The following is a 24,515-nucleotide window of genomic DNA, read 5'->3' on the forward strand; positions in this document are numbered from 1 at the left end:
GAGCATTATGAAAAAACCCGAAACATGTGTCTAATTATTTATGTAAATCTACATAATTATGTAGTTTCATCAAAATCGGAGCGAGACTGCTGGTGGCATCGCATTGTTAGATACACTTAATTTAACTGGATTTTATCCATAGATTAATTTGCGCTATAAATCTCATTTTGCCCCGATCACACTGCGACCGCACCCCCTGACGCCGAGGGGGTGTGGCACAACTCAGATACACATAATTCAACTGGATTTCATCCATAGATTAATTTGCGCTATAAATCTCATTTTGCCCCGATCACACTGCGACCACACCCCCTGGCGCCGAGGGGGTGTGGTCCAAAAGTTTACGGGATCCTCCCCCTGGGGTCATATGTATGATGCCGCAAACCGATTTCGATTATCTTGACAGACAGACAGACGGACAGACAGACAGACTAACTAACCGATCGCATAAAGTAGCTTGCGCTACTTGATAATTGTACCATATAAAAATACACCATTATTAATTAATTAATGCTGAGCCGTATTTTTATTCAACCAATTAATCTTTTACAGACACATTAATTCATATTATTATTTACTTAATTTCTACTCTGTTGGAATGATATGTATTGGTTCACCTCCACTAACTCTATAAAACTCTATAAAACTCTATAAAATTTAATTTTATAGAGTTTGTTAATTCCCATGAACAAGAAACGCATCGTGGCTCAACAATTTTGGTAGTACAGTTTACGAACTTTACTTCTCTTCAATTTTCCCCATCTTCTCCTCCAATCCCAATCGATCAACTATTTCAGTTTTCATATAACTTCCCCGTCTGAAATTGTAATGCTCGCTACCCTTCAAATCCTGTAAAGCCTTTTGTCTCTTGATCGATTTTTCTTTGCGCTTCTGCTCTTCATAAAACAGACCAAAATTGTTGACCACAATGGGAATTGGTAATGCGATGACGACAATGCCACAAACTCCGGTGATAACTGAAATAACTTTTCCAAAAGTCGTTTTTGGAGTGACGTCTCCATATCCGACTAGACGAACAAAAGTCAAATTATATTTCAAATTATATATTTTTTTTGTCAAAATTATGAACCTGTCGACATGGTAATGAATGCCCAGTAGAAGGTCTGTGGTATACTTCCAAATCCTTCACTATTATCTTCCCTCTCCGCAAAATATGCCAACGTAGAAAAGATGACGACCCCAATACACGCTAAAAAATATACGATGCTTTTCCAAAAGCAGTATCCTTGGATGCTGGGCGCGAAGTAAATTTTAATTCATATAAATCAAATCTGTGTGCTTTAGTTAAAGTTGTGCATAATTCCTTGCTTCAGATATAGGTAGAAAGAAAATATACACTCAATGAAGGATTAACGACTTCAGTTTAGGCACCGATTACTTAAGCTGAAGCATGCTTACTTCAGATCAAGTTGCCCCTCCTTCAAATATGGTTAAAAGCAAAATCTGACGCCAAATTCCATGCTGCCATTCCCACTCTTCTCTCATCCACCAGTTGAACACCACCATTGTTCTCAAGTTAATTATTTCAAGTTATATTTATTTCAACTTGAAATTAATTTCGTAAATCTAAAAGTTTGTAAACCTGGCAGTATGGATTTCTCGGAGGTTGAAAGAGTCTTAGTCCAACTTCAGCTTCAGAATCTTGTCGACGTATTTAAAGGTAAGCATAATTGATTATTTAAATTCTGTTAATAGTAATATCTGCTACCAATGTCGGTTCCTAATAATAATAATAACACTTGTGAAATTATAGAGAATCGGATCGACGACGGAGCCCTAAGATTACTCTCAAGAGAAGATTTGAAATCAATCATCCCTGGCATTGGTGATCAACTTCGGTTGTGGGAGATAATTCAAAAATTAAAAACGGGATCGGTATACATTTGTTTTATTTGTAACTGTAATTTTTATACGCTAAAAGATTTGTCAGAGCACCTTAAATCTTTCCATTTGTTATCAGGAAATAGCGAATATAAATGTGTACATTGTGATAGGTATTTTTTGCGAAAACCCTTTTTAAAACATCTTAGAAATGTGTTTACATTGCACAAGACTTTATGTAAGGAAAATACGAACAACCACAAAAGCCTATCCGAATTTTTTGAAGAAAATGTGGAATCTGAGGAATTTGGTGAAGAGGTAGATCAGGATAGCCAGCTTTCGAATTTGCAAACTTTTTAGTCGAGAATTGTGTCAGTGTTGCTAAAATCTGGAAAAGTTCCAATGAGTACGTAGGACGCAGTTTTTAAACAGTTAAAATCTTTTGTGATGGAACTGCTGTCAATTTTTAAACAAAATGCGGTTAAATTTTTCCATAAATCTGAATCCAATGTGACCAAGTTTGATGAGATGGTAAAATCAGAAATAAGCTTAATTTTAAAAGTCTTTTTGCCGTTTGAATCGAAATATAAGTTAGATAAATTTTTAATTGAGAAGCGTTATATGATTCCTCCCACTCCCAGGTAGTTTTAGATTCTGACATGACTTTTAATCATAGCAAAAATATGGGATATCAGCAAAAATATCGCCCAGTGGTAATGCAATACATTCCAATTCAGAAAACAATTGCTCAACTCTTAGAGAAACCAGGTTTTTTTGCAGCTCTAGAAAGGAATAAGTCTTTCACCGGTGAAATTTATTCATCGTTTAGAGAAGGATCATTATTCAATGAGAAAGTATATCCCAAAGAGACAGTTTTCATAAACTTGTACTGCGACGAAGCAGAAATGGCGAACCCACTCGGATCGAAGGCAGGAAAGCATAAGTTAATGAACTTCTATTCTTCTTTTCTTGACCTCCCAGCCCATTTTCAAGCGTCTATTTCTAATATTCCATTGTTAGCTAGTTTAAAAAGCGAGGATTTTAAAAGCTCCTCAGCAAATAATATCTTAAAATTTATTATCGATGAGCTCAAAGAACTTTGGGAGAATGGAATCACTTTTACCGTTGATGGAAAGCAACATAACGTAAAAATTTCTCTTTCGCAAATATGCGGAGACAACTTGGGTTTGCATGCACTGCTTGGGTTTTCTGAAGGCTTTACAGCAAATTATCCCTGTCGTAGGTGCAAAATGCATCGCACTGAGTGTCAAATTTCTATTTATGCAGATATCAGGAAACTTAGGAATCAAGAAAACTATGACCATGACTGTGAAGTTAATAAGTTATCATTAACTGGGATTAATTTCGAATCGGTTGCCAATCAGCTTCCATATTTTCATGTGACTGACAATTTTGTTTTCGACATAATGCATGATATTTTAGAAGGGGTGGGACCAGATCTGTTAGTCCATTTAATTAATCACTGTATTTCCCTCAAGTATTTCGGTCTAGATAAATTGAATTATCGAATTGAATCTTTTAATTATGGGCATCATTTTAAAACGTCAAAGCCCTCTCAGATTAAGTTGTTATATTTAAAAACCGACAACAAAATTGGTCAAAGCGCCTCCCAAATGTTATGTCTTTTGATATGTTTTCCATTGCTTGTAATTGACTGCATTCCTAGTAATGATGACACCTGGAATTTGTTCTTATTATTTCTAGAAATATTGAATATTTTGTTGGCTACAAAATTAACTGATGGTGGGCTCGTATATTTAAATAGCTTAATTTCAGAGTTTTGCATGCGCTACCAAAAAAATTTTAGTAGAACGCTTAAACCAAAACATCACCATTTGTTACATTATGTGGAAGCTATGCAAAAAATTGGACCACTGCGGCCATTTTGGAGCATGACTTTTGAGTCTAAGCACAAATTTTTTAAAACTACCGCTCATTCTATTTGCAATTTCAAAAATATATCGAAATCTTTAGCTTATAGACATCAGTTAGCGAGATCATTCAACCTTTTGAGCATACAAGAATTTTCGCCTTCATCTGTAATTCACGATGGGTGCGAATACAGGGTTGGTTGTTTTGTTTTGCTTGAATACTGTACAAAGTATCCGAAATTTGGGAAAGTTTCTAGCATAATTCTCGAAAATGAAGATTGCAATTTGTGTGTTGTTGAGGTGATAGGTAACTTTAATGAGAAACTAAATAGTTACACTTTAGGAATTGAGGGGTCAGCTAGAATAATTGATATTAATAATATTCAGTTCTATTTACCTTTGTACGCTTTGGAGTCTTTTGAACTCCTCCGAAAAACGGAGTATATTGTTTTACCTATTAAATTTGTTTAGATTAGAAATTCTACTCTTAATTGTTACGATAATAATTAATTTTAATAATAATTATAAATGCCTCTCAAGCCTCATCAAAATTCACCAAGCAAAAGTCTCGAGAATTTAGATGACGACACGGCATCCGGATTCAGCGCATCAATTATGAGTGACCGGGAAGCGCGTGATCGAGGTCTGATTGGACTTGATTTGCTTAAAAAGAAAATACAGTCAACTCCTAAATCAAAAACGGTTCATCGTCAAGTGGTGAGAGACTTTATCTTATATTTTAAATGTGTTTCCTAAATTATGTGGATTAATAATTTGCGGTTATTTCTCAGGTCATGTCAGCAGCTAAACAAGTCTCCAGCTTGCCAAGTGCTACAGTCACGAGTGTGACACCGGATACGTCACAGTTAACATCTCAGCCAAATTATCAAATCGTTTCGTGCCCTCAAGATCAATCAGTTGGAAACGATAACTTCCAAAGCAATGAAAATCCTCCTTTCCAAATCAGTTATTTTTTGGGATCCCCACCCGATCCACCGCAAAAATTGCATAGTGGAACAATTTATGGATTTGTAAGTTACACTGTAACTATAAATATGATTGCGGGTTGAATTTAAAATTCTTTTATTTCAGCAAATTTTAATTTTGTTTTATTGATAGGATATTGACGCCGTGTTGAGAACAAACGACTTTGTGAGGAATATTATCGCTACGAAGACACGGCCCGACAGTTCCCTATTTATACTCCGAGCGGATAGGCAGGCAATCGCAGCAGTGTTAATTGATGCTATTATACAAAATTTGGGGACAAGGTATGTACCTAATTTTGTTAATTTTAGTACATGCAACTACCCAAATTTTCAAGTGACACAATTTTGATTTTAGTCCCAGCAAACAAGCTATGGAGCAATTAGCTAAAAATCTGGTAAATCTGTACCCGTGCTTTGGGGACCCCAGAATTCCTGGAAATGGTTGGACAATGTGGTGGTTTCATACGACTTATGCACCTGCAGCGACTGGATTTCTGGAGGAGCGACTGAAAAGTCAACGAAGAAACACTGCGGAGGAGAGGAGGATGAACAAATCTAAGGACTCAGTGATTTCAATTGTTGGACTAGATTGGGGTTCAGATCTTGAAGAAGGTTAGATGAAAATCGTGAAGACGCCAAGTATTTGTAAATCTAGTACTGATATTTAAAATTACATATCTAGAAGATCCTGAGCCAGATGAGGGGCTACTGGAATATATGAAGCAAAATAATGGAGCTGAAATATTGGATCTTATGAAACAATCTGTCTTCTGGCGCCGGACTGTTATTCGTCGTCACTTGGTCTTGCTATCCGACACGTCAACGAATCGACAAATGAGCGTTCCAGGAATTCAGGCAATTAGTTTGAAGATGAGACATTTGTTCGATGTGGAAGACATGGTTAGAAATTAAACGTAATTTTATTCATTAAATGCGCTGGTTAACAACGTCTTTGCAAATAGATTTGTCAGGATTTTAACATCCGCCATCCTAGTTTGAAGTTGGTAATGTATGACCGGTGGCCGAAAGTTTCTAAATTAATCGTCGAATATGCAGAGCAAAGCGGGGTCGATTTTCGCAAGAAATTAGGTGTTGAAAAATCAAGATATGAATTTACAAATGGTAAAGATTGCATTAAAACCTTTCTCCTGTTAAGTTAAATAATAGCGCTGGGAATTCATGTAATTGAAAATTTGATAATTTTGCCAGATGACTTTACTGTTGTTGCATTTTCGCTCCTGCCATTCATTTTGCCAAGTTGCGGACGAAAGCCCCCGCAAAAAGACGATGAATCTAATTCGGACGCCAGTGCGACTTCTTCACCAACTCGAAAAAAGCCACGTAGGGGAAACCGAAAGAGTATGACAACCGTTAAAGCATCGGACATAGATTGTTCTAAAAGCATGATTATATTTAGACCGGTAAGATGAACCGAAATGTCGCATAATTACATAATCAGTTTTTGGAATTTTATGTTTAATAATTATGTGTGGTATAATTTTTGTATAATTTTTGCTACAGCGTAACACACATGTTGCCGAAGTATTAAATGATAACAAGAGAAGTGCTCCATTCATCCTCGCGTTGGGTTCTCCGCGTGACCTGGATTTTACAGCTTTCTTCGTCATTCTCAGCAAGATTGCGATTCCATGCGGATCAAGCTTTTTGAAGGCGTTGGACACCTGCTTCAAAACATTTACTGTTTTATACATCCCACTTCCGTTGGAGTCATTTGATCACTGGATGTTTATTCAACATGGAGTCGCCGGCCGACCATATGAGAAGAGTCAACTTCCGCCAGTCGTCCAAGGACTTATTGGTCAGATTATGTCACGATATGAGAAATTGCTTGATAATAATTAATTGTTATATCTTGTTACGCTTAGTTTCTATGACCTCAATTTTTGTTGTGAACTTGTTGTGAATAATCATAATTGTTAACTACTTTCATGAAACTAATATTTATAATTTTTGATAATATTTACATGCATGTATGGATCAACAGCAAATAAATACTGCGACTGAATTAAATGAGCCCTTCATATTTAGTAAATATTGTTACATATGAAGCATAGGACTACCCTATTAGAAGGATAGGGCCTGATCCGTTGAGAGTAATGCTATGCTTCAAGCATAGTTAAAATTGTACTTCACGCATAGTTCAAATTGTACTTCATGCATAGTTCAAATTGTACTCCATATGAAGCTGTATGCTACTTTCAACATGGCATCAAGGTACTTCAAACGCAGGAGCTTTATGTCCCATATATAGGGTACCAAGTGCTTGCACTAAAGCAATAGTGGTTACTTATTGGAATTTTGACCTGCATTACTTGATCTGACATAGGAGCACTTTTCGCTTTGAAAAAAGTAGTTTTTTACTTCAGCTGAAGCGTATAGTTTTTAGCGTGTACTCAAAAACAAAAGGAGAACACCCAAACCCTTATAACTGTGGCGAAGCGTGAATCCCAAACTTTGCAGTCCTATTGAGTGGCGGGCAAGTTTAAATATTCGCAGAATCCGAAATACTCGCAACACTTGAACTAAACGACCCGGTGTATCGAGTTGAACGAGGAAAAGTGACACATAAAATGGCGCAATGGCAAGAAGGTCAATGTTGTTTAAAACCCCGCAGAAAAATTTGCGCTTGCTTGGAGCCGCGAAAAGACGGATGAGGTATTCGGCAGTAAACCAAATAATACAAACGATTTCCAGGGTTTCTAAAATCTCATTGTCTGTCAGGATAAAATGTTGCTCTGGACTGGGATTGTCGTCCGACGATAATAAATCCTCACATAAAGATTCATTGTCATGTTTGCATTTGAATACTTGTAACTCTGGAACTAAAGGAGAAAACGTGTAATTTACTAAAATGGATCTGTTCATATAAATACGTTCACAGAAAATATAATCAAGAAAAGATTAAGGAAATATAATTTTTACCAGTGGAAAGACTCAAAGTCAAAATGGAGAGGACAATGATAGTGATTGAGAGCATCCCGGTAATCTGTGACATAAGCAAATAAGGTGATAATTTTGAAGAATTTTTATGTTTTATGTTCCGTATTTGTTAATAAATAAATATATTGACGGGAAGCTCATATACATAAATATAGTAAGGATTATGGGAACCCGATCACTTGGATTTTTGACCTTTAGAGGGTCAAAAAATGATTGTAAAAATCACAAATTTTGCGAGGATATTATAAATATTATTGTTCACGATATCCGTAAACATAGAATACTTTAATCCATTATCCACTTCATATTTAATCTTTTTCGTCACATCTTTCATTCGTTGTTTTTCGGAAGACTTTGCAAATTCGTTGTTAATTTTCTCCAATCAGAACCGAAATTTTCTTAAAGTATCGACTGTTTCACGAACCTAGAAGTATTTCTTCTTACATAGAGTCCAAATTTTATTTTTTTGACAAAGATGAAGGATGCAGATGAGGATTTCATTTTTCAACATCAAACTGATATTTTTTTCGATTTCTTCCTGGATGGATGTTGCACTGTAGATTTTAGCACGGTCGGGTCAAAAATTTAGATGGCATATTTTTTATACCTCATGATGTGGGGAATACGATGACCTATCACAAATTCCTTGAAATCTATTTTGGCATTCATACGACCACCATATATGCAAGGGTGCGAAATATGGCCAAATTGAACCATCACCTGCTAAATTATAGATTTTTTCGGAAATTTCGAAGAAAATTTTATTTTCTCGTCAGTTTTCACTTTAGGGGGATATTTGGGGTGGAAAAATGGCCTTCCAAGATTTTTTGTCTGTGTTTTAAAGACGTGGGACTCGTCGTGAATTATCAAATCTTCTGGTGAAATTTTGCTGCAAAGCTTGGAACATGTTGCGTTTATCATATTTTCTTGAGCTTCCGTGTATTTTTCTGAACATTTTTCTTTATGCGCTTAGACCCTCAATTTATGGTGTTTAATGTGGTACAATCAGTTTGAATTAGTCTTTAACATTTTCGCCAAACCAGACACGGACTTTGATGCGTACTTTCCAAAAAACAAATTAATCGTTTTTAACTTTCGTGGGGTCGTTATGGTGTTTTATTTTCATATTCCTTTTCTGAGGTTGACATTTTAGGATTCAACATACTTTTTTATGTGTGTCTTAATTTTTGCCGAAATATAACCCTCTTCCTTGAAATGTAGTCAAGCATTCTCTTCACCCTCGAGAAACGAATTCTGGTACTTACAAAAAACTCATTTCGCGAATTCTTCGCTTTGGAATCGTGTAAGAAATTTGTTTGCCAATGAAAATTTAAGAAATTTTGAGGATTCGTAGTTCGATATATTTGTAATATTATACCAAAAATTTGGATTCCTAAAACTGATTTTTGACTAGATCGCAGCTAAAGTTTAAAGTGATCGGCTTCCCATAATCCTTACCTTATCAAATTGGGACAGCAAACTTTCCGCCTTTGTGAGGGTGTTTAGATATACTTAAATAACGCACCTTTTGTGGTAGGGTGGATGACCTGAAAGTTATCATAAATAATAAATAATGAATAGATAACCAGATTAAACGGAACAACATAAATTATAAGATGACCATACTTTTCAAACAAATTCCATAAATATTTTCTCATTCCTGAAATCATTCCTTTGCCAAAGTCTTCTTCTGTGTTAATAAAGCAGATCCGAATTACATATGAAAAGTATTTAATTTCAGGTGACTACCTAGCAAAACGGCAAAGCAGTTTGATTTTTTAATAATTTAATGTAAAAGAGCAGGGTTTTTATTGAACAAAATCCAACCTTTTTTCGCTGTTTTGCTTGATTGAAAAATACTTAATATGGTGTGTACACTCTTAAAAAAATAAAAACATCTGGTGACAATATGTGACTTTACCAGCATGGTAACAATTTTGTTACTGCTTGGTAATAAAACATTACGAGGTGGTTGCAACTCTTTACTAAGCGGTAACAATTTATAACCGTGTACCTCTCTCATATCAGAAATTAAACAGTAATTAAGAAGTGCTACTAAATACCTTTGTGAGAAGACAGAAACTCTTCATCCTTCTTGATTTCTAAACCAAATGTTTTTCTTCTTTTGTAAAAATATAGCTAAAAATCAAGTAAATCAGAGTACCTGCAATAAGCTGTTCTTTTTTCTGCTGAAATTTAATTTGGCAACAAGAATCAAGGTAAAGCTCATCAATTCCCCAATATTGCAAATCCTCGTCAAATTCCAGCACGCATACTGTATGATTTTATTGAAAAGTATATTCAATCCTATATTTTCAACTGTTTTGCATTGCTTACAATCCTCAGGAAGATGCAGCTTGCCCCGTCTGTACAAGTTTAGGATAAATGGAAATGTGCGAGGTTGTCGGTCCCAAAAATACTCATTCGCACTCAAGTCATAGTCGTCACACAGATTTAAAATTTCATCACGTGAGCTATAACCAACCTCCTGCAATTTCAGAAACTATGTACGATTGCTCATGCATGCATAATAAATGGCAAGCCTTACTGTATTTTATTGATCGCATTAAACTCAATTTATTTAAATAACTCATTTACCCAAAGTGACCTGTACCTATCTCCCAATTGTCCAAGACGGGTGTATGGATAACGGGCCAAATTGTCCCACAAAATTTCATGTCGATCTCCACCCACATTTAAAATTACCCTTCGGTGTTTTTGAATCATGCTGGATTGAATCTCGCCATTTGACTCTGTCTGATTAAATGGTACGGAACGTGCACCTGCGTATGGAGGAGGCTGAGGCTGTTTAATTCCATCCAAATTAGAGTTGGGTTTACCCACAGGTGTAGCAATGTCGCTTGTTTTTCCTTTAGATAAATTGGTAGGCATGAGGCAGTCATGTTCCCCTGGGGTAGGGTCCATTATGAATTTTATATAATTCAAAATACCTAACTCTGTATCAACAATTTTAAAAACTTGAAGAGGAAATGTTATGTTGCTGCTTCATATACTATATTGAATTTAGTAAAGGATTTATCTAATTCAGCAAGAGATAAAGTTATTGATAAACTTCAATATCAAAACAGCTTAAACCTGAGAATGAAACATAAGCCGTCTTGTTTGAGGCTGGAGCTAATACTGGACTGAAAAGATTGTGCAAAATTAACGCAAGATATGCAAACATTCCAATAAAGTAGTTATCAGAGAAATGCCAATGCTACATGCATAATATGCAGGGTTGGCCAAGATACTTTGATTTTAAGATACAAGATACAAGATACAAAATATTTTGGACAAATCCGTAAGATACTAAATGCAAATACTGAGAATTACACAAGATACAAGATACAAAATACTTTTTACTAAATGGATGATTCCAAATACAAGATACAAGATATGTATTTGAAATACTTTTCTCAAGATACAAGATACCTTTGCAATCGGGGATTAGAAAAACTGTAATAATGACATTGTGCAGCAATTTTTATATTATCAACTTCTTTCAACTTTTTAAATTTTTCTATTATTCCTAGTTTTAAATCAGATATAAAAAATATCCCAGTTTTACATGCTCAGTATTTGTACATTTCACCAGGTTGTGCTAGTTTACACTAGAAAAGTATCTTGTGTCTTGTCTAGTATTTTAAATACATTGTAATTTGACAAGATACAAAATACAAGATACATTTTCCGAAAATTCTAGATACAAGATAAGATACTACTCACATTACACAAGATACAAGATACAAATACTATCTTGTATCTTGTACCTGGTATCCTGAATCTTGTTAAAGTATCTTGGCCAACCCTGATAATATGAAGAGGTGAAGATAACGCAAACTACTGTTACCAACTGATTCCTGTACACAATGGTGACACGTGGCAGATACGAGGATATCTCTATATTTAGGCCATTCATGATTAGTATGCTGAATTAATATTTGTTCTTTACTCGAATGACAAAATATAACGATACCACAAGTATCATATCAGTGTAATGGAATGCGTGTGGATTTTTGGGTTAACTAATTAATTTTAAAATAGCATATTGTAAAAAAACCGGTAATAATAAATCGGAATTGTAGATGACTAGGACAAAATAGTAAACTAACTCGTAGGTAAATAAGTTAACCCTTTAACGAGTATCATTGACTACAAGAAAATGCATTAATTCGGGGACGTTATAAATATGTTGTGGCCATGGTATGGGACGAGGAACTCACGAGTTTTAATAAAACTCGAAAACACTGAAAAATTCAACATTGTGTTAGATTTTGAAATATCCATAATTTCGGTAAGAAAATGTTCAAATTTAACATTTTGTTGGAATAGGAGAAATCCCATAAATTCCAACAGATTTTACTGCGAGGCGAGAAAATGGTGAAAATCAATGACCTTCCAGAAGCGACAATTGCCTTACTCCCGCACCATGACCACGATTTTTCAGGACGACTTTTGTCTTACTCCCGAATTAAACCATTTCTTATAAAACGACAATTGTCTTAGCGACGAGTTAAAAGGTTAACCCTTTAACTCGTCGAATAAAGAATATTTGAAGAATATTATTTTTTTGTAAAATTAATTTGAACCCATTCTAAAATTCGGCGAGGTTCCTGACATGAGAAATGAAGTCGTTAAGACCCATCCGCAATGGTGCAGACTTGGCAGATAAAATAGATACGCAATAGAAATTAATAAATGAACTCATGAAAATATAACCGAAGGAAAAATTTAGCCCGGATGCCAAAATATTCCCGAAAAATGTCAAGATTTTTCTAGTTTTTTAAATATTTTTTATCGCACCTTACTCGTCGATATCGGTCCAACTATTGACCGGATTAGATACTTGTAACATGTGAGCATAACATATAAAAAGCCGCTGGTGAAGTGTGTCATAGTTATTTTGCACAAAATAGCAGAAACTTGTAAGATATGATAAATTTGTGATTTTAAATGGGGTTTTAATTTTTTTTCGAAACCTTGGCGTTGTCCAATTAATGTCCAGCTATGCCAGGAATGTTGCGCCATTTATTCTAAATATTATAATTTAAAAATATTGGGTAGGGTGTGTCACGTTCTTTTTGCTAAAAATCATCGAAATTTGCAAGATTTGAGAAATTTTGAAAAAAACTCAATTTTAATTGTTTTTTACCATGTGTTAAGGTCATTTAACTGCATTTTATTGAATAATAGATTAAATTGAGCTTGGCATTGGCGAATCCGAATTTTAAAATAACTTGTGTTCTAACTTCTAACACAAGTTCTAACTTGTGTCCTGGTCCAACTGTGAACTCGAGTTAACACCTTCTGTCTGAATGATGGACGAATAATCTTCACACAAATCGGGCATAACGATTTACTCAACCATCTCCTTTTACCGTAGGTGCACACATATTTAGAAGCTGCAAACGTTCAACTGTTCGGTTGTTTAATTAAACCATGCAGAGAAATGAGTTACACGCATAAGCGTTTGACATTGACGAAGATTCTTACAAGGTGATCATAATCCAGAAAGGTGTCTATTCACAAATTGCAAGCATCATCAAACAGGTGCGCAGTGAAAATGAATCCAACCTCACCTGATAGCCTTGGTTATGTAAGTCTTGACTGATTTTATTGCCACACGTGCCGCATGTACTCTGCTTGAATATTAATTAGGTATCTTTATGTAAATATGTACATGGGATTGTCGCTCGCGAGCATCAGTTCGACTCTGCTTCTACTCGGTTCCACACAGTTAAGTAAGATAAAGTAGTTCCCAAAAAAGTGGAAATTTCACTGAGGCAGTGCACAACTAAAAAATAATATTAGATTGCAAAATTTTTATGTCACCGCTATCAAGAAGAAGAAATATCGAAGTACCGAGAGCAGTGATGTAAAATTTTGCAATGTAATGGTATTTGATAGTTGTGCACTGCCTCAGTAAGGTTTCCTACTTTTGGGACATTTTGGGACCTGGTTTATTTAATACTTGTAATTGAGTTATTTGCATGATAAACACGCAACATGTTGCTGCTAAAATTGCAAATTTATTACAAATATTTGTTACTCTATTAGTTGTCAATGGCATTATTACACTCTCATTAAGTATTTGCAACCAGAATAATTTCATAGTTTTAAGTTGTTAGTTTTCAAATTGAATACTTTCGTGATTTCTCAAGTGATTTCGGCCAACTTGGTTTTAAAATGTTCGAAAGGAAATGTTATCCATTTTTCCATAACTTTAGGATTATATGATGCTCCAAAATGGAATAATAATTAGAAACGTGACTCGAACGGGAAATTTTTGCTCTTTTTCTGGGGAAAGATAACTGGGGCGAAAATGAAATATTCGCAAAGTCGATTGGTGCATCGTTTCTAAATTCTCTTTAGCTTCTAAATTCTCACAATGATGTGTGCAAAATTTCATCAACATCAGTTGAGAAATGACCGAGAAATCGACTTATGTAATTTTTTTGTGTGGATAAACGCGTATTTACAATGTGATGGTGTGAGGTGGTTATCGCCGATATTGGCCGGACTAATTTTAAATTGTCCACACTCAAAAATAAGTGGACCCGTATTTTTTCGTTTTCCTGAATGGGCATGTTTTCGCCCGTGGCAGAATTTTTGTAGGAAAGGAAAATGAACGAGATGTATTTAGTTGAATTCTGAGATATGTATATTAAAATTATTTAGATTTGATAATTAAATGAATGAAACTTATGATGAAACTTTTGGAGATCAAGTCGCTTTGTAATGGCAAAAATATGATGAACGAGGCACGCGCTCGAAACCCCGCACGTTCCATTATCCAGATGGACGCCTTAACCATTAGACCACTCGAATATCGGTATCAGTGCCATTACACTAACTTGATCATATCCTACTGTGACTCGTCATTCCCGTCTCACATTTTCAAAACAAATTTCAGCCAAATCCGGATTTTTAAAAATGGTGCAACTTTCCGAATTGTAACCCGATTTCAAAATCTAACACCCCCCTTTGCTCGGAATTTGTTCCCTGAAATTATAAAAATTCATTTTAAAACAATAATTAATTTTAAAAAAACATTATTGTTTTCAGATTTTTTAAAAATTCAGAAATGACATTAAAACATTAAATTTTTAATTGTGAAAAATAAATTTTTAGAATTTCAGGGAACTAATTCTGAGCAAAAAATTGGGAGTAAGTTTTGAAATTGGGTTAAAATTCGAAAAGTTACAGCGTTTATAAAAATCCGGATTTTGGCTAAAATTTGTTTTAAAAATTCCGTCAGGGGCGTAGACATGCCCATTCAGGAAAAATAAAAAATACGGGTCCACTTATTTTTGAGTGTAAACAATTTAAACTTACTCCGGTCGATATCGGTGATAACCACCAAACACCGTCGCATTGTCAGAAACAAGTGGACCCGTATTTTTTCGTTTTCCTTAATGCGCATGTTTACGGATTTTTCAAAACAAATTTTAGTTAAAAACCGGATTTAAAAAAATGCTAACTCTTAGAGGTTTAACCCAATTTCAAAAGCTATGTTTTACCAAAAGTCATGTGTCTCAGGGACCAACTTTCTCCAAAATTGAATGAAAAGGTTCATCCCTCATATAAATTTGCTCTAACCGAAACCAAAGCCGAAACAAATTTCGTGGAAAATTGAAGATGCAAATAATTTACAGTAATTATAATTACTGTGCACCTAAGTATATGCGTGCCTTGCATATTTATGGTTGTTAAGCTCAAAATTCGTTTAGGAAATATTGAACAATTTTTATTCATTTGTAAAACTTAAACCCACCTTATTTTTCGTCTTGTTGTTGTCAATTTATGCATTGCTGGAAATTCCAGCTTGCAATTTTTATGGTGTCACTGGGAAAACTTTTTCATTTATTACGCGATGTCACTTTTATCTTAAAATTTATATAAAAAATACTCTACATTATGTGACGTTTGAAAACTTCCTTAGATATTCCAGTAATCAAAAATAAATTAAAATGTGTTTTTAAGGGTATATTTTTGATCATAAGCCGGGTGAAAACCTAAAATTCGAAAAGGGGATTCCATAATCGTGCTTGAGATTATCTGTGCAAAATTTCATTAAAATCGGTTGGGAGATATCCTGTCCCTTTTTCACTTTTACGAGGTGGGGTAATCGCATACTTACTGAATTTTTTGTTGTCAGGTATTTGCCTCACTAAAAAACATTGCCTCTTGGCCGAATTATCTGGTATGTTGAACTTTATAAAGTTGACAATTATCAATCATACTTTTGGATAGATTAATTTGTATTTAAAATTTTATTTTTGCAAGCTAAGGTTGAAATATGGGTTCTTCCGAAGACATGTGCGAGATATTAGTGATTGGTGCTGGATTCTCTGGCATCTATGCTCTACACAATCTCCGCAAGAGAAAGTTTAACGTGAAAGTTTACGAAGCAGGGACAAACATGGGTGGGACGTGGTACTGGAACCGATATCCAGGCGCACGGGTCGACACGGACAACCCCATCTACCAATTCAACGAGGAAGGACTTTGGGATTTTGCGTGGACAGAGCGATTCCCAGCCCACCCGGAACTTCAAGAGTACTTCCGCTATTTGGACGACAAGCTCCAGCTGAGCAGGGACATTGAGTACAACACCAATGTGAGCGCGGCCCAGTTCGATAATGCTCGGAATCAGTGGCAAGTCAAAACGGATGATGGCAGAGTTACTTGGGCAAACCATCTCTTCCTCTGTACTGGCTCCACAACAACTAGGTAACCGAATATGCGTGACACATTTTTATGGATATGCATTTCCTTGTGTTCGTTTCTGGAGTTTTGGCAGTATTTGTGCGAAAATAATTTAAATTTTCAATTTTAATTTATTCCAGGTACACACCTCCCTTCAAAGGTTTGGATCGATTCAAAGGAATCTGCCACCATTCCTACGTGTGGCCCAAGGCTGGAGTCAACTTTGACGGGAAACGCGTCGCTGTTATCGGTACGGGGGCAAGTGCGGTTCAAATCATTCAAGAAATTGGGTCCAAAGTTGGCCATCTAACGGTTTACCAGCGCACACCAAATCTCTGCCTCCCCATGCAACAAGCCAAGGCTGCCGATCCTAGCAAAGGTGCCTGGTTCCCGCCAAAGTCAAAGTTTCCCGAAATATTCGGTGCAGCTCGGAAATCATTCTCTGGCCTCAATTTTGATTGGGAACGGAAAAATGCGGCTGACGTTACTCCAGAGGAACGACGCGCCTTGTACGAATCACTTTATGCGCATGGCGGGTTTGCCTTTTGGCTGGCCAATTTCCGAGATATGCTATTCGATAAGGTAAATTCTGAACACTTATAAGTTATCATAAATCCCGCCCTTCAGATTTTACTTCACTCCATATTCCTAGGAGTCCAACGCCTACGCTTACACCTTCTGGGCGGAGAAGGCCCGAGCGAGGATACATGACGTGGTGAAACGGGACATATTAGCCCCGCTGGTGGCGCCCCACGCCTTTGGTATCAAACGCCCATGCCTTGAGCAAAGTTATTATGAAGTCTTCAACCAGTCTAACGTGGACCTGGTTAACGTGCGGGAATCTCCAATTTTGGAAATTACAGAGAACGGGGTTCGAACAGAAAAAGGTGTGGTTGAGGTGGACATCATCGTGCTGGCTACGGGATTTGACTCTTTGACAGGGAGTATCAAAAGTATCGATATCCGTAACGGGAAAGGAGAGAGTTTGAGAGATATGTGGAAGAGGAATGGGACCTCCACTTATTTGGGCCTCACGACAGCTGGATTCCCAAACTTGTGGTACATGTACGGCCCGCAGGCAAGTCAACCCCACTAATCTTTTAGTAATGTGTACATAAAAAGAATCTAAATATGTAGGCCCCCACTCCCCTGGGAAATGGCCCCACAATTATAGAGATTCAAGGGGAATGGTTAGTGGAATTGATGGTGAGGATGAGGGATGAGAAACGCAAAGTTGTGGATGCTAAGAAAGAATCAGAAGAGAGTTGGACAAAGGAGGTATGGGATGTTTGGGAAGCGAGTTTGTTCCCGGGAGCGGATTCTTGGTATCAAGGGGCCAATATTCCTGGAAAAACTAGGGAGCCCCTCTGTTACGCGGGAGGATATCCAAGATACGAGGACCTGCTCAACAAAATTGCTGCCGATGGTTATAAAACCTTCAATTTGGCATGATTTTCGTCTGACCGAATGTGCATAAATACGTTGGCGAATAGAAAATTTATTTTATCAAGCCCAATTTTATTCTTGAAATTATGGAAATAAATTTTAAATAAGTAATTTTCCTCGTTTTATACGATATGAAAGTCATGATTAAATAATGTCGTCATATTTGTATTGTTATTAATTTTTTGGCGAGATGGAATCACATTGAAAAATATGCTTGAAATCCGATCGACACTCCGACAAGTTAACAATCTACGGTGGAGCTTATGTTTGATAACACCCTACCCAGGGTTCTTAAGATGCGGTTCCAAGCAATTTCAATTCCAAGAGATTATGCAATCATCCAATTTAATCATGATTAAAACGTCAAATTTCTCGCATGTGTTGAATCACATAAATTGTATAATTATTGTAACTTGCAGGGGATGCATTTGTAATGGTGCGCAAAAAACTTTAGAAATTCTCTGTTAAGTCATGTCACTCTCCAGAAACGATAATCATTGTACTATCTCCATTTGGTCAGATACATAAGTAAGTAGATGGTTTCAAATTAGTTGTTGTATATGTGATTTATTACGATGAATGTAACTACTTATCCTTAGTCAAAGCTGTTCATTTATTCTAGTTCCTATGCAATTTTTTTTCTGTACGGGGGAAGAACTATCTCTGTAAATAAAAAATTGCTCTTTCAGTAACAAAATATACTGGCAGGTAAGAACTTTCTCAAAAATTTCAGGTAAATTAGTTTTTGAAAGCAGTCTTGCACGCTTTATTGCTTTAAATTACAATAATTGTTATTCACATATATGCTTCCTTTACACAAACGGGTTGTTAAAATATTTTACTACCATAAATTCGATTAAGAACTGATTATTGTGGAAGAGTACCCGTGTGAAAAAAATGAGCCAAATTCTGCAGAAAATATAGTATATGGCTAAAATTGGCCCACTTTTGTACAGAAAATTTTAGCCAGAAAACTAGCTACAGAAAAATTTCTGCAGTTTTGTTTATGCATAAAACTTTAGGAGCTAAAATTGGCCCACTTTTGTGCAGAATAAATTAGGCATAAAACTTTTGGTAGAATTCATTCGTCAAAAGATATTTATTTAATTCTTTAAATTATTTTAGAATTTTTCACAAACTATTAAAGCAAAAATATTTTTAAATATTTTAATCTTTTCGTTTCTTACACTCTCTAAGGAAATCCGATAGAGATTTCTTAATCTCTCGCTTTACCGCCTTCTTGTTCTTCAAAAACGATTTGTTGGCCTCATTAATGTCAGCATTTGGTGAGTTGTCGAATCCTTCTTCTTTAAGAACAAATTCTGGAAAAAGGGAATCCGTAATTAGTAAATCAAAAATAAATAAATTATACATATTGTAAAATTTGATATGATTTTGTTGTAGAATTTAATTTGCCACTTACTAATTACTGCATCAGATTTGGCTGTGTCAATTTTTGGAAGTGGGGGAGCTAATTGGTTTGCATTACAAATTTTTCCATTTAGGGAATGACTCGCTAGTTCTTCCGGAGAGAAAAGTCGACGAAACAAGTTCCTGGCCAGGGTTGTTGGTTTATTCGACATAATCTTTATCGAAGCTAATTCAGCAGCTGGCAATGTAACTCCAGACCCTTCATATAATTCAACCTTAAAAAATTTATGTCACTTAGAAATGTTATTTAAAATCATTCCATTGCGAATGTAGATACGCACATATGACTTACTTCGTGAGAATTCTCTACCAATTTTTTCAACTCGCGATATTTCTCCTTCAACCTATCGTGACGTCCTTTGAGACGATCATACTTCTCTGAAAATCCGAATCAATTAATTTGTAAATAGAAGTATTATATACTTATATAACACCTTTTGGTACTGTTTCGTTATCCAAAGGAGGGTCAGCAAATTCCGCATTTAAACTCATGTCAACTGATTGAGAAGAAGGAATTTGGGATGCAATTTCTGTAATTTCATTGGCTCGGTTTTTAGATTTTTGCACTGGAAAAAATATTAATTCATATAAAATTAGAATTTCAAAAAATATATTGCAAAAATTACTTTTAATTCCTGAAGAGTTATCAAATTTGCTCTTGTCTTTTTCTTTAATGATTGAAGCTTCGTCAGCTGCTTTTACGGCTAACTTGTCAGCTTCCAAAGAGAGATTTTTGTGTTTCCCTTTAAAAAATATATTATTTTAAATATATCACTTTAATTTGTTCGAAAATAATGAAAATAATTACCAATTTGTAAAACGAGACCACGATGGATAGAGTTCCTTTTCCATTTAATTGCAACGACAGTTCCAACAAGTTTTCCAGGATTCGCACGCAAAATTCCGTCTTCTAATTGGTCAATTGACACAACAGAATATGTCTTAAAGTCATCTTCTGACCATTCGACCAATAAAAACGACATTTTATTTTATGTTAAGTTTATTTTTTAAGAAAAAAGTTAAAAGTTTTGACCATGTGTGAAATACTAAACTTCGCTGGCATGGGCTTAGGGCAGTATTTAGTCTTCAATTATTGAATTAAACAAAATAATAAGTTTACGATGTGTACGTATATAAAAAGTTAATTCAATAATTAATAATTAAATAATAATGTCAACACGAAAAAATTATAAAAAATATTTTACTCCAACTGGTGGGTCAAGTAGGTCACTTTTCGTCCCTCGCCGAACGCGTTACAGAATTAGTCAAAAGGTAATAAAATAATTTTTAGTTGAAACTTGTTAAGCAACAGCATTTTTTGTTTTTTAGGGCGTTCGTCGTAATTTGGATAATCAACATGAAACTCAAAATACACAGGAGGTCAACGGCAATAGCCCACAACATGAGGAAGAAACCAATCTGGATGATAATGTATTTTTAAATTTTTTATTGGCATTACAATAGTTTACATTCTTCTTATTTCATACAGGTAGTTGCTTATAATGATAATTCAATGCCAGGGATTGATGATTTATCCAGTGACGAAGAATATGATGACGTAAGATAAGTATGTTTATAAATAATAATTAATATAATATGACCCCATGATTTATTTGTTCACAGAGCGAAGAAAAATCCCAATCTCAACCAATTTTCCCCAACTCTCAACTAACTGCAAATGAAAGCTGCTTGTTAATTTTTGGATATGCCTTTCGACACAAAATTAGCAAATCAGCGTTATCAGACCTCTTGACCTCCCACAAGGGGAAACAATTCCTTCATCTGTCTACTTGTTAAGCAAAAAACTGAATCCTTGCTACGATCAGGCAAAAAAGATCCCCTTTTGCTCCAATTGTCAAAATATTTTGGAGACAAACGGAAGTTGCGCCAGTTGTCAAGAGTCTGGAAGGAATGCTACAAAGGACGGCAACTTTTTCGTGTCATTTGACATTGCAACAATCATGAAGCAACTATTGGAGAGAAAAAATATTGCACAATGTTTAAAAAAGAATTTTGCCAAACGTCAATTTAATAATAACGAGTCATCCGGAATAATGGATGGAGAAGCATATAAAAAGTTAAAGTTATCAAAATTTGACATAACTTGTTGCATCAACACGGACGGCGTTTCGATTTTCAACTCTTCCAAGTCATGCATTTGGCCTCTACTTCTTTCAATCAACGAATTGGATTACGATTTAAGAAGAAAGCACACCATTTTGGCTGGATTGTGGTTTAATGATAGCAAGCCAAATTTCAAACTTTTTCTTGACCCACTAATTAATCAATCAAATCAATTATCAAAGGAAGGAATCCAATGGAATTTTAATGGGGTGGAAATTAAAAGTAAAATATTTTTCCCAATGCTTGCAGCCGATTCCGTCGCTCGTGCCCCCTTGCAAGGAATTAATCAATTCAATGGGGAGTATAGTTGTCCATGGTGTCAGGCTAAAGGGCTCAATTTGTCCACAGGGGACAGAAGTCATAAATGGATTTTTCCGCCAACTGAAATTGCTGCGAATCGAAACAAGGAACATTTTTTGAATCAGCTTTTGGAACTTCGAGACTTGCTATCAACTGGATCATCTATTTCAAATCGTTATGGAATTAAATTGGCCTCCCCTCTCTTGAAAATTCCACATTTTTCAATCGTCGATGGTTTCGTTTTTGACTACATGCACACTGTTTTACTGGGAGTCGTACGAATGTTGACATTTGCCTGGATTTTGCCCAAGAATCATCAGGAAATCTTTTACATTGGAAATAAGGAAAATCAAATAAATCAAAAATTAAGAAGATGCAAAATTCCCAAGAACTGCAGCAGGACAATAAGGGATCTCAGCAGCATTAAATATTGGAAGGCACACGAATGGAAAAATTGGATGCTAATTGCGGTGCCGCTGCTAAAAGGAATTCTTCAAGATTGTTTTTTAAAACACTTTGCTAAACTTGTAGATTCCATTTCGATTTTGTGTCAAGATAGTGTAACAATGGATGAAATATTGGTAGCAGAAATATTAATCAAAGAATTTTCAATGCTTATTCCAAACCTCTATGGCCAAAGTTATTGTTCTTTTAATGTTCATTTATTAACCCACGCAGCGGAAAATGTGAGAAAATGGGGCCCACTTTGGGGATATTCTCTATTTCAGTTTGAAAATTACAATGGTATTCTCAAAAATAGTTTTTGTGGTACTAGAGAAATCAGTACTCAAATTGTTAATCGAGCTATTTGCACCCAAAAGGTCTACAGTCTCGGAGAAGTGGAATTTTTAAGTGAAGGGGCTAAGCAATTTCATGAATCTTTGCTTGAATGCAAGCGATTTTTTAAAAATTCTTATTCCATTGATAATTGTAGATTATTAGGAAGCAAAAAATTGTATATTTTTAGTACCTCTGAAAAAGCTAAGCTTAAAATTATTGGTCATCAACATTCTGAAGGTTTTAGTTTTAAATCCTGTATTTTATATAAAAAATTGTTTGTTAATGTTTGTAGTAGTGATACAAAACAACATGTCAACTCCGTTGTAAAAATTAATGGAAAATTGTTTGTTATATTTAAAATTATCATACTTAGTGGTGTTAGCAATGCGTTGGTTTTTGTAAAAAGATGCAGTACTATTGATTATTCGAATTCTCCAAAATCATTTAAAATTAACTATGTAAGCAATAATGTTCAAATTTATTTACCTTCGGATATTGAAAATTTTAAGTTCATTGGTCAACATGATAACCAAGGAAGTTTGTCCATTGCAACACAATTGATGAATACGGTAGAATTTGAATAAAATAATTTCTTCTAAAACTTGCAAATAAATATATTTGTTACGCATTTTATAACTTTTATAAATTAACATAAAAATTTATGCAGAAATTGCTCCGCAGAAATCACTAGTCAATTGTCGTTTTTCGATTTATGCAGAAAACTGCAAACATTTTTGTGCATATTCTATTCACCGAATCTTGAGTTAGATTTGTGCAGAAAACTCCATAAAGTTTTGTGCAGAATGGTTTATGCAGGATGATTTTGCCGAATCCTGCCGAATTCGCCATATTCATTTTCACACGGGTATTTATAATTTTGCAGTATTTTTTACACTTTGGTGTTTTTTAGCAGGATTTGATGGGATGGTATTGTTTTGTTAAAATTTGTACGTGTGACTATGTACTGTACTGTACATAGGACCCTAGATAAAGGATCCATTCACATTTCCGTGTTAAACTAATATTTGGCGCCATGGCGTGGCGTCAAATTCGCCAAATTTGCATGTTTTTATTTTTAAAACCGCCATAACTTTTGAAATCCTGGGCGGATTTTCAAAAAAATTGCCTAAGATCATGAAAAAGTGTTGAACTTTCGTATGCCATGAAATTTTTCGAAAATTTGATTGTTTCAATTTTTGTCAAAATTTTGGGATTTTCCAAGAAACGGGGGTTTGTCGAAACTTTTTTAAAAATAACTCAAATAATAAAAAATGTTTAATTTTTTGCCTGTTTCTTAAAATTTTTACCTTTGTGATCATTTTAAGCCCAAAATTTTGAAAATCCCACGGAAACTGCAAAAGTTATGAAGGTTTGAATTGGGTCGAAAACGCAGGTTTTTAAGTTTGGCGCCACGCCATGGCGATAAATATGAGTTTAACACTAAGTTTAGTTTAACAGTAAGTATGAATGGGTCCTTCATCTAGGGTCCTGGTAGATTATAAAAAAACATGGTGGGTACCCTGGGTACACCGGGCACCTCAGAAGGTTCCCTAGTAAGAGCACTATGAAGAAATAGGTTTATGAGCATCTGAGGTTATCACCAAAACTACGAATTACTGTGCGTATTATCTACACAGTTTTATATTCTACGGCAAATCATGATTGATGATTAATTGTACAGTTTAAAGTGCATCTTTGTCGGAAGTAGTACGGGGTTGGGCAGGGACTGGGCGGGATTCACCGTCAATCTGTAAAACGTTCAAGCAAGCTTCTTGGCCGGCTTGCCTTGTACTATGAAAAAAAAACTCTCAGGTTTCAGTTATTCACTGCTTCTCAGCCCTAGTTGGCACATATTTGTTAACAAGTCAGCTCATCCCTTCCCAGAGAACGGACTGTTGCTCAGCCTATTTGTAAGTTTCGTTTTCCCGGCGGGTAGCATGTTCCATCCGATTCCGTTCATTTCCGCAAAATTTAGCATTAAGTGCAATATTCCCGATCTGTTACACAAGCCCGATATTTCAACTAGATGACGTCACAG

General features: G+C 35.3%; 3 protein-coding genes and 1 long non-coding RNA gene across 7 annotated transcripts; 2 read left to right on the plus strand and 2 right to left on the minus strand.

The window, feature by feature from the left end:
* Positions 1-3,210: 3,210 nt before the first annotated feature.
* On the plus strand, positions 3,211-6,609 carry LOC118435967. Its single transcript, XM_035852542.1, has 7 exons — positions 3,211-4,451; positions 4,526-5,005; positions 5,079-5,335; positions 5,406-5,623; positions 5,686-5,845; positions 5,933-6,144; positions 6,245-6,609. The coding sequence occupies exons 3-7, from the start codon at positions 5,095-5,097 to the stop codon at positions 6,584-6,586; spliced, it is 1,173 nt and encodes a 390-aa protein (XP_035708435.1). The 5' UTR covers positions 3,211-4,451; positions 4,526-5,005; positions 5,079-5,094; the 3' UTR covers positions 6,587-6,609.
* Positions 6,610-6,980: 371 nt separating this feature from the next.
* LOC110850489 (potassium voltage-gated channel protein Shab) lies at positions 6,981-10,791 on the minus strand. Its single transcript, XM_035852541.1, has 8 exons — positions 10,283-10,791; positions 10,022-10,172; positions 9,849-9,959; positions 9,748-9,786; positions 9,311-9,374; positions 9,210-9,231; positions 7,667-7,730; positions 6,981-7,566 (listed from the first exon to the last, which is right to left on the minus strand). Exons 1-8 carry the CDS (start codon positions 10,607-10,609, stop codon positions 7,127-7,129), a joined length of 1,218 nt encoding a protein of 405 aa, XP_035708434.1. The 5' UTR covers positions 10,610-10,791; the 3' UTR covers positions 6,981-7,126.
* A 4,739-nt stretch (positions 10,792-15,530) lies between these two features.
* Positions 15,531-18,004, plus strand: LOC110850490 (baeyer-Villiger monooxygenase). Of its 2 annotated transcripts, none has more exons than XM_035852378.1 (5): positions 15,531-15,890; positions 15,974-16,420; positions 16,537-16,978; positions 17,049-17,474; positions 17,534-18,004. In XM_035852378.1, exons 2-5 carry the CDS (start codon positions 15,987-15,989, stop codon positions 17,846-17,848), a joined length of 1,617 nt encoding a protein of 538 aa, XP_035708271.1. In that variant the 5' UTR covers positions 15,531-15,890; positions 15,974-15,986; the 3' UTR covers positions 17,849-18,004. The 2 variants fall into 2 exon arrangements, with proteins under 2 accessions (XP_035708271.1, XP_021953617.1); XM_022097925.2 differs by having other exon boundaries at positions 15,532-15,890; positions 15,979-16,420.
* Positions 18,005-18,777: 773 nt separating this feature from the next.
* On the minus strand, positions 18,778-23,192 carry LOC118435877. 3 transcript variants are annotated; one of them, XR_004835046.1, is made up of 4 exons: positions 20,082-23,192; positions 19,566-20,016; positions 19,266-19,488; positions 18,778-19,164 (listed from the first exon to the last, which is right to left on the minus strand). It is a non-coding gene; the product is annotated as an uncharacterized LOC118435877 (long non-coding RNA). The 3 variants fall into 3 exon arrangements; XR_004835045.1 differs by having other exon boundaries at positions 19,566-19,839; positions 19,900-23,192; XR_004835044.1 differs by having other exon boundaries at positions 19,566-23,192.
* Positions 23,193-24,515: the final 1,323 nt, after the last annotated feature.

The sequence above is a fragment of the Folsomia candida genome, unplaced genomic scaffold (assembly GCF_002217175.1).
Source record: "Folsomia candida strain VU population unplaced genomic scaffold, ASM221717v1 Fcan01_Sc005, whole genome shotgun sequence".
In the NCBI taxonomy this organism is placed as follows: Eukaryota; Metazoa; Arthropoda; class Collembola; order Entomobryomorpha; family Isotomidae; genus Folsomia; species Folsomia candida.

Excerpts from the sequence above, each read along its gene's own strand:
- LOC110850489 (XM_035852541.1), bottom strand. The coding sequence starts at position 10,609 with ATGGACCCTACCCCAGGGGAACATGACTGCCTCATGCCTACCAATTTA. Across the intron at positions 10,173-10,282 it reads ATAGGTACAGGTCACTTTGG|GAGGTTGGTTATAGCTCACG; the intron begins GTAAATGAGTTA and ends CTGAAATTGCAG. Across the intron at positions 9,375-9,747 it reads GTTTCTGTCTTCTCACAAAG|AAGAAGACTTTGGCAAAGGA; the intron begins GTATTTAGTAGC and ends TTATTAACACAG.
- LOC118435967 (XM_035852542.1), top strand. The coding sequence starts at position 5,095 with ATGGAGCAATTAGCTAAAAATCTGGTAAATCTGTACCCGTGCTTTGGG. Across the intron at positions 5,336-5,405 it reads GGGTTCAGATCTTGAAGAAG|AAGATCCTGAGCCAGATGAG; the intron begins GTTAGATGAAAA and ends TTACATATCTAG. Across the intron at positions 5,846-5,932 it reads AAGATATGAATTTACAAATG|ATGACTTTACTGTTGTTGCA; the intron begins GTAAAGATTGCA and ends TAATTTTGCCAG.
- LOC110850490 (XM_035852378.1), top strand. The coding sequence starts at position 15,987 with ATGGGTTCTTCCGAAGACATGTGCGAGATATTAGTGATTGGTGCTGGA. Across the intron at positions 16,421-16,536 it reads ACTGGCTCCACAACAACTAG|GTACACACCTCCCTTCAAAG; the intron begins GTAACCGAATAT and ends AATTTATTCCAG. Across the intron at positions 16,979-17,048 it reads GAGATATGCTATTCGATAAG|GAGTCCAACGCCTACGCTTA; the intron begins GTAAATTCTGAA and ends CCATATTCCTAG.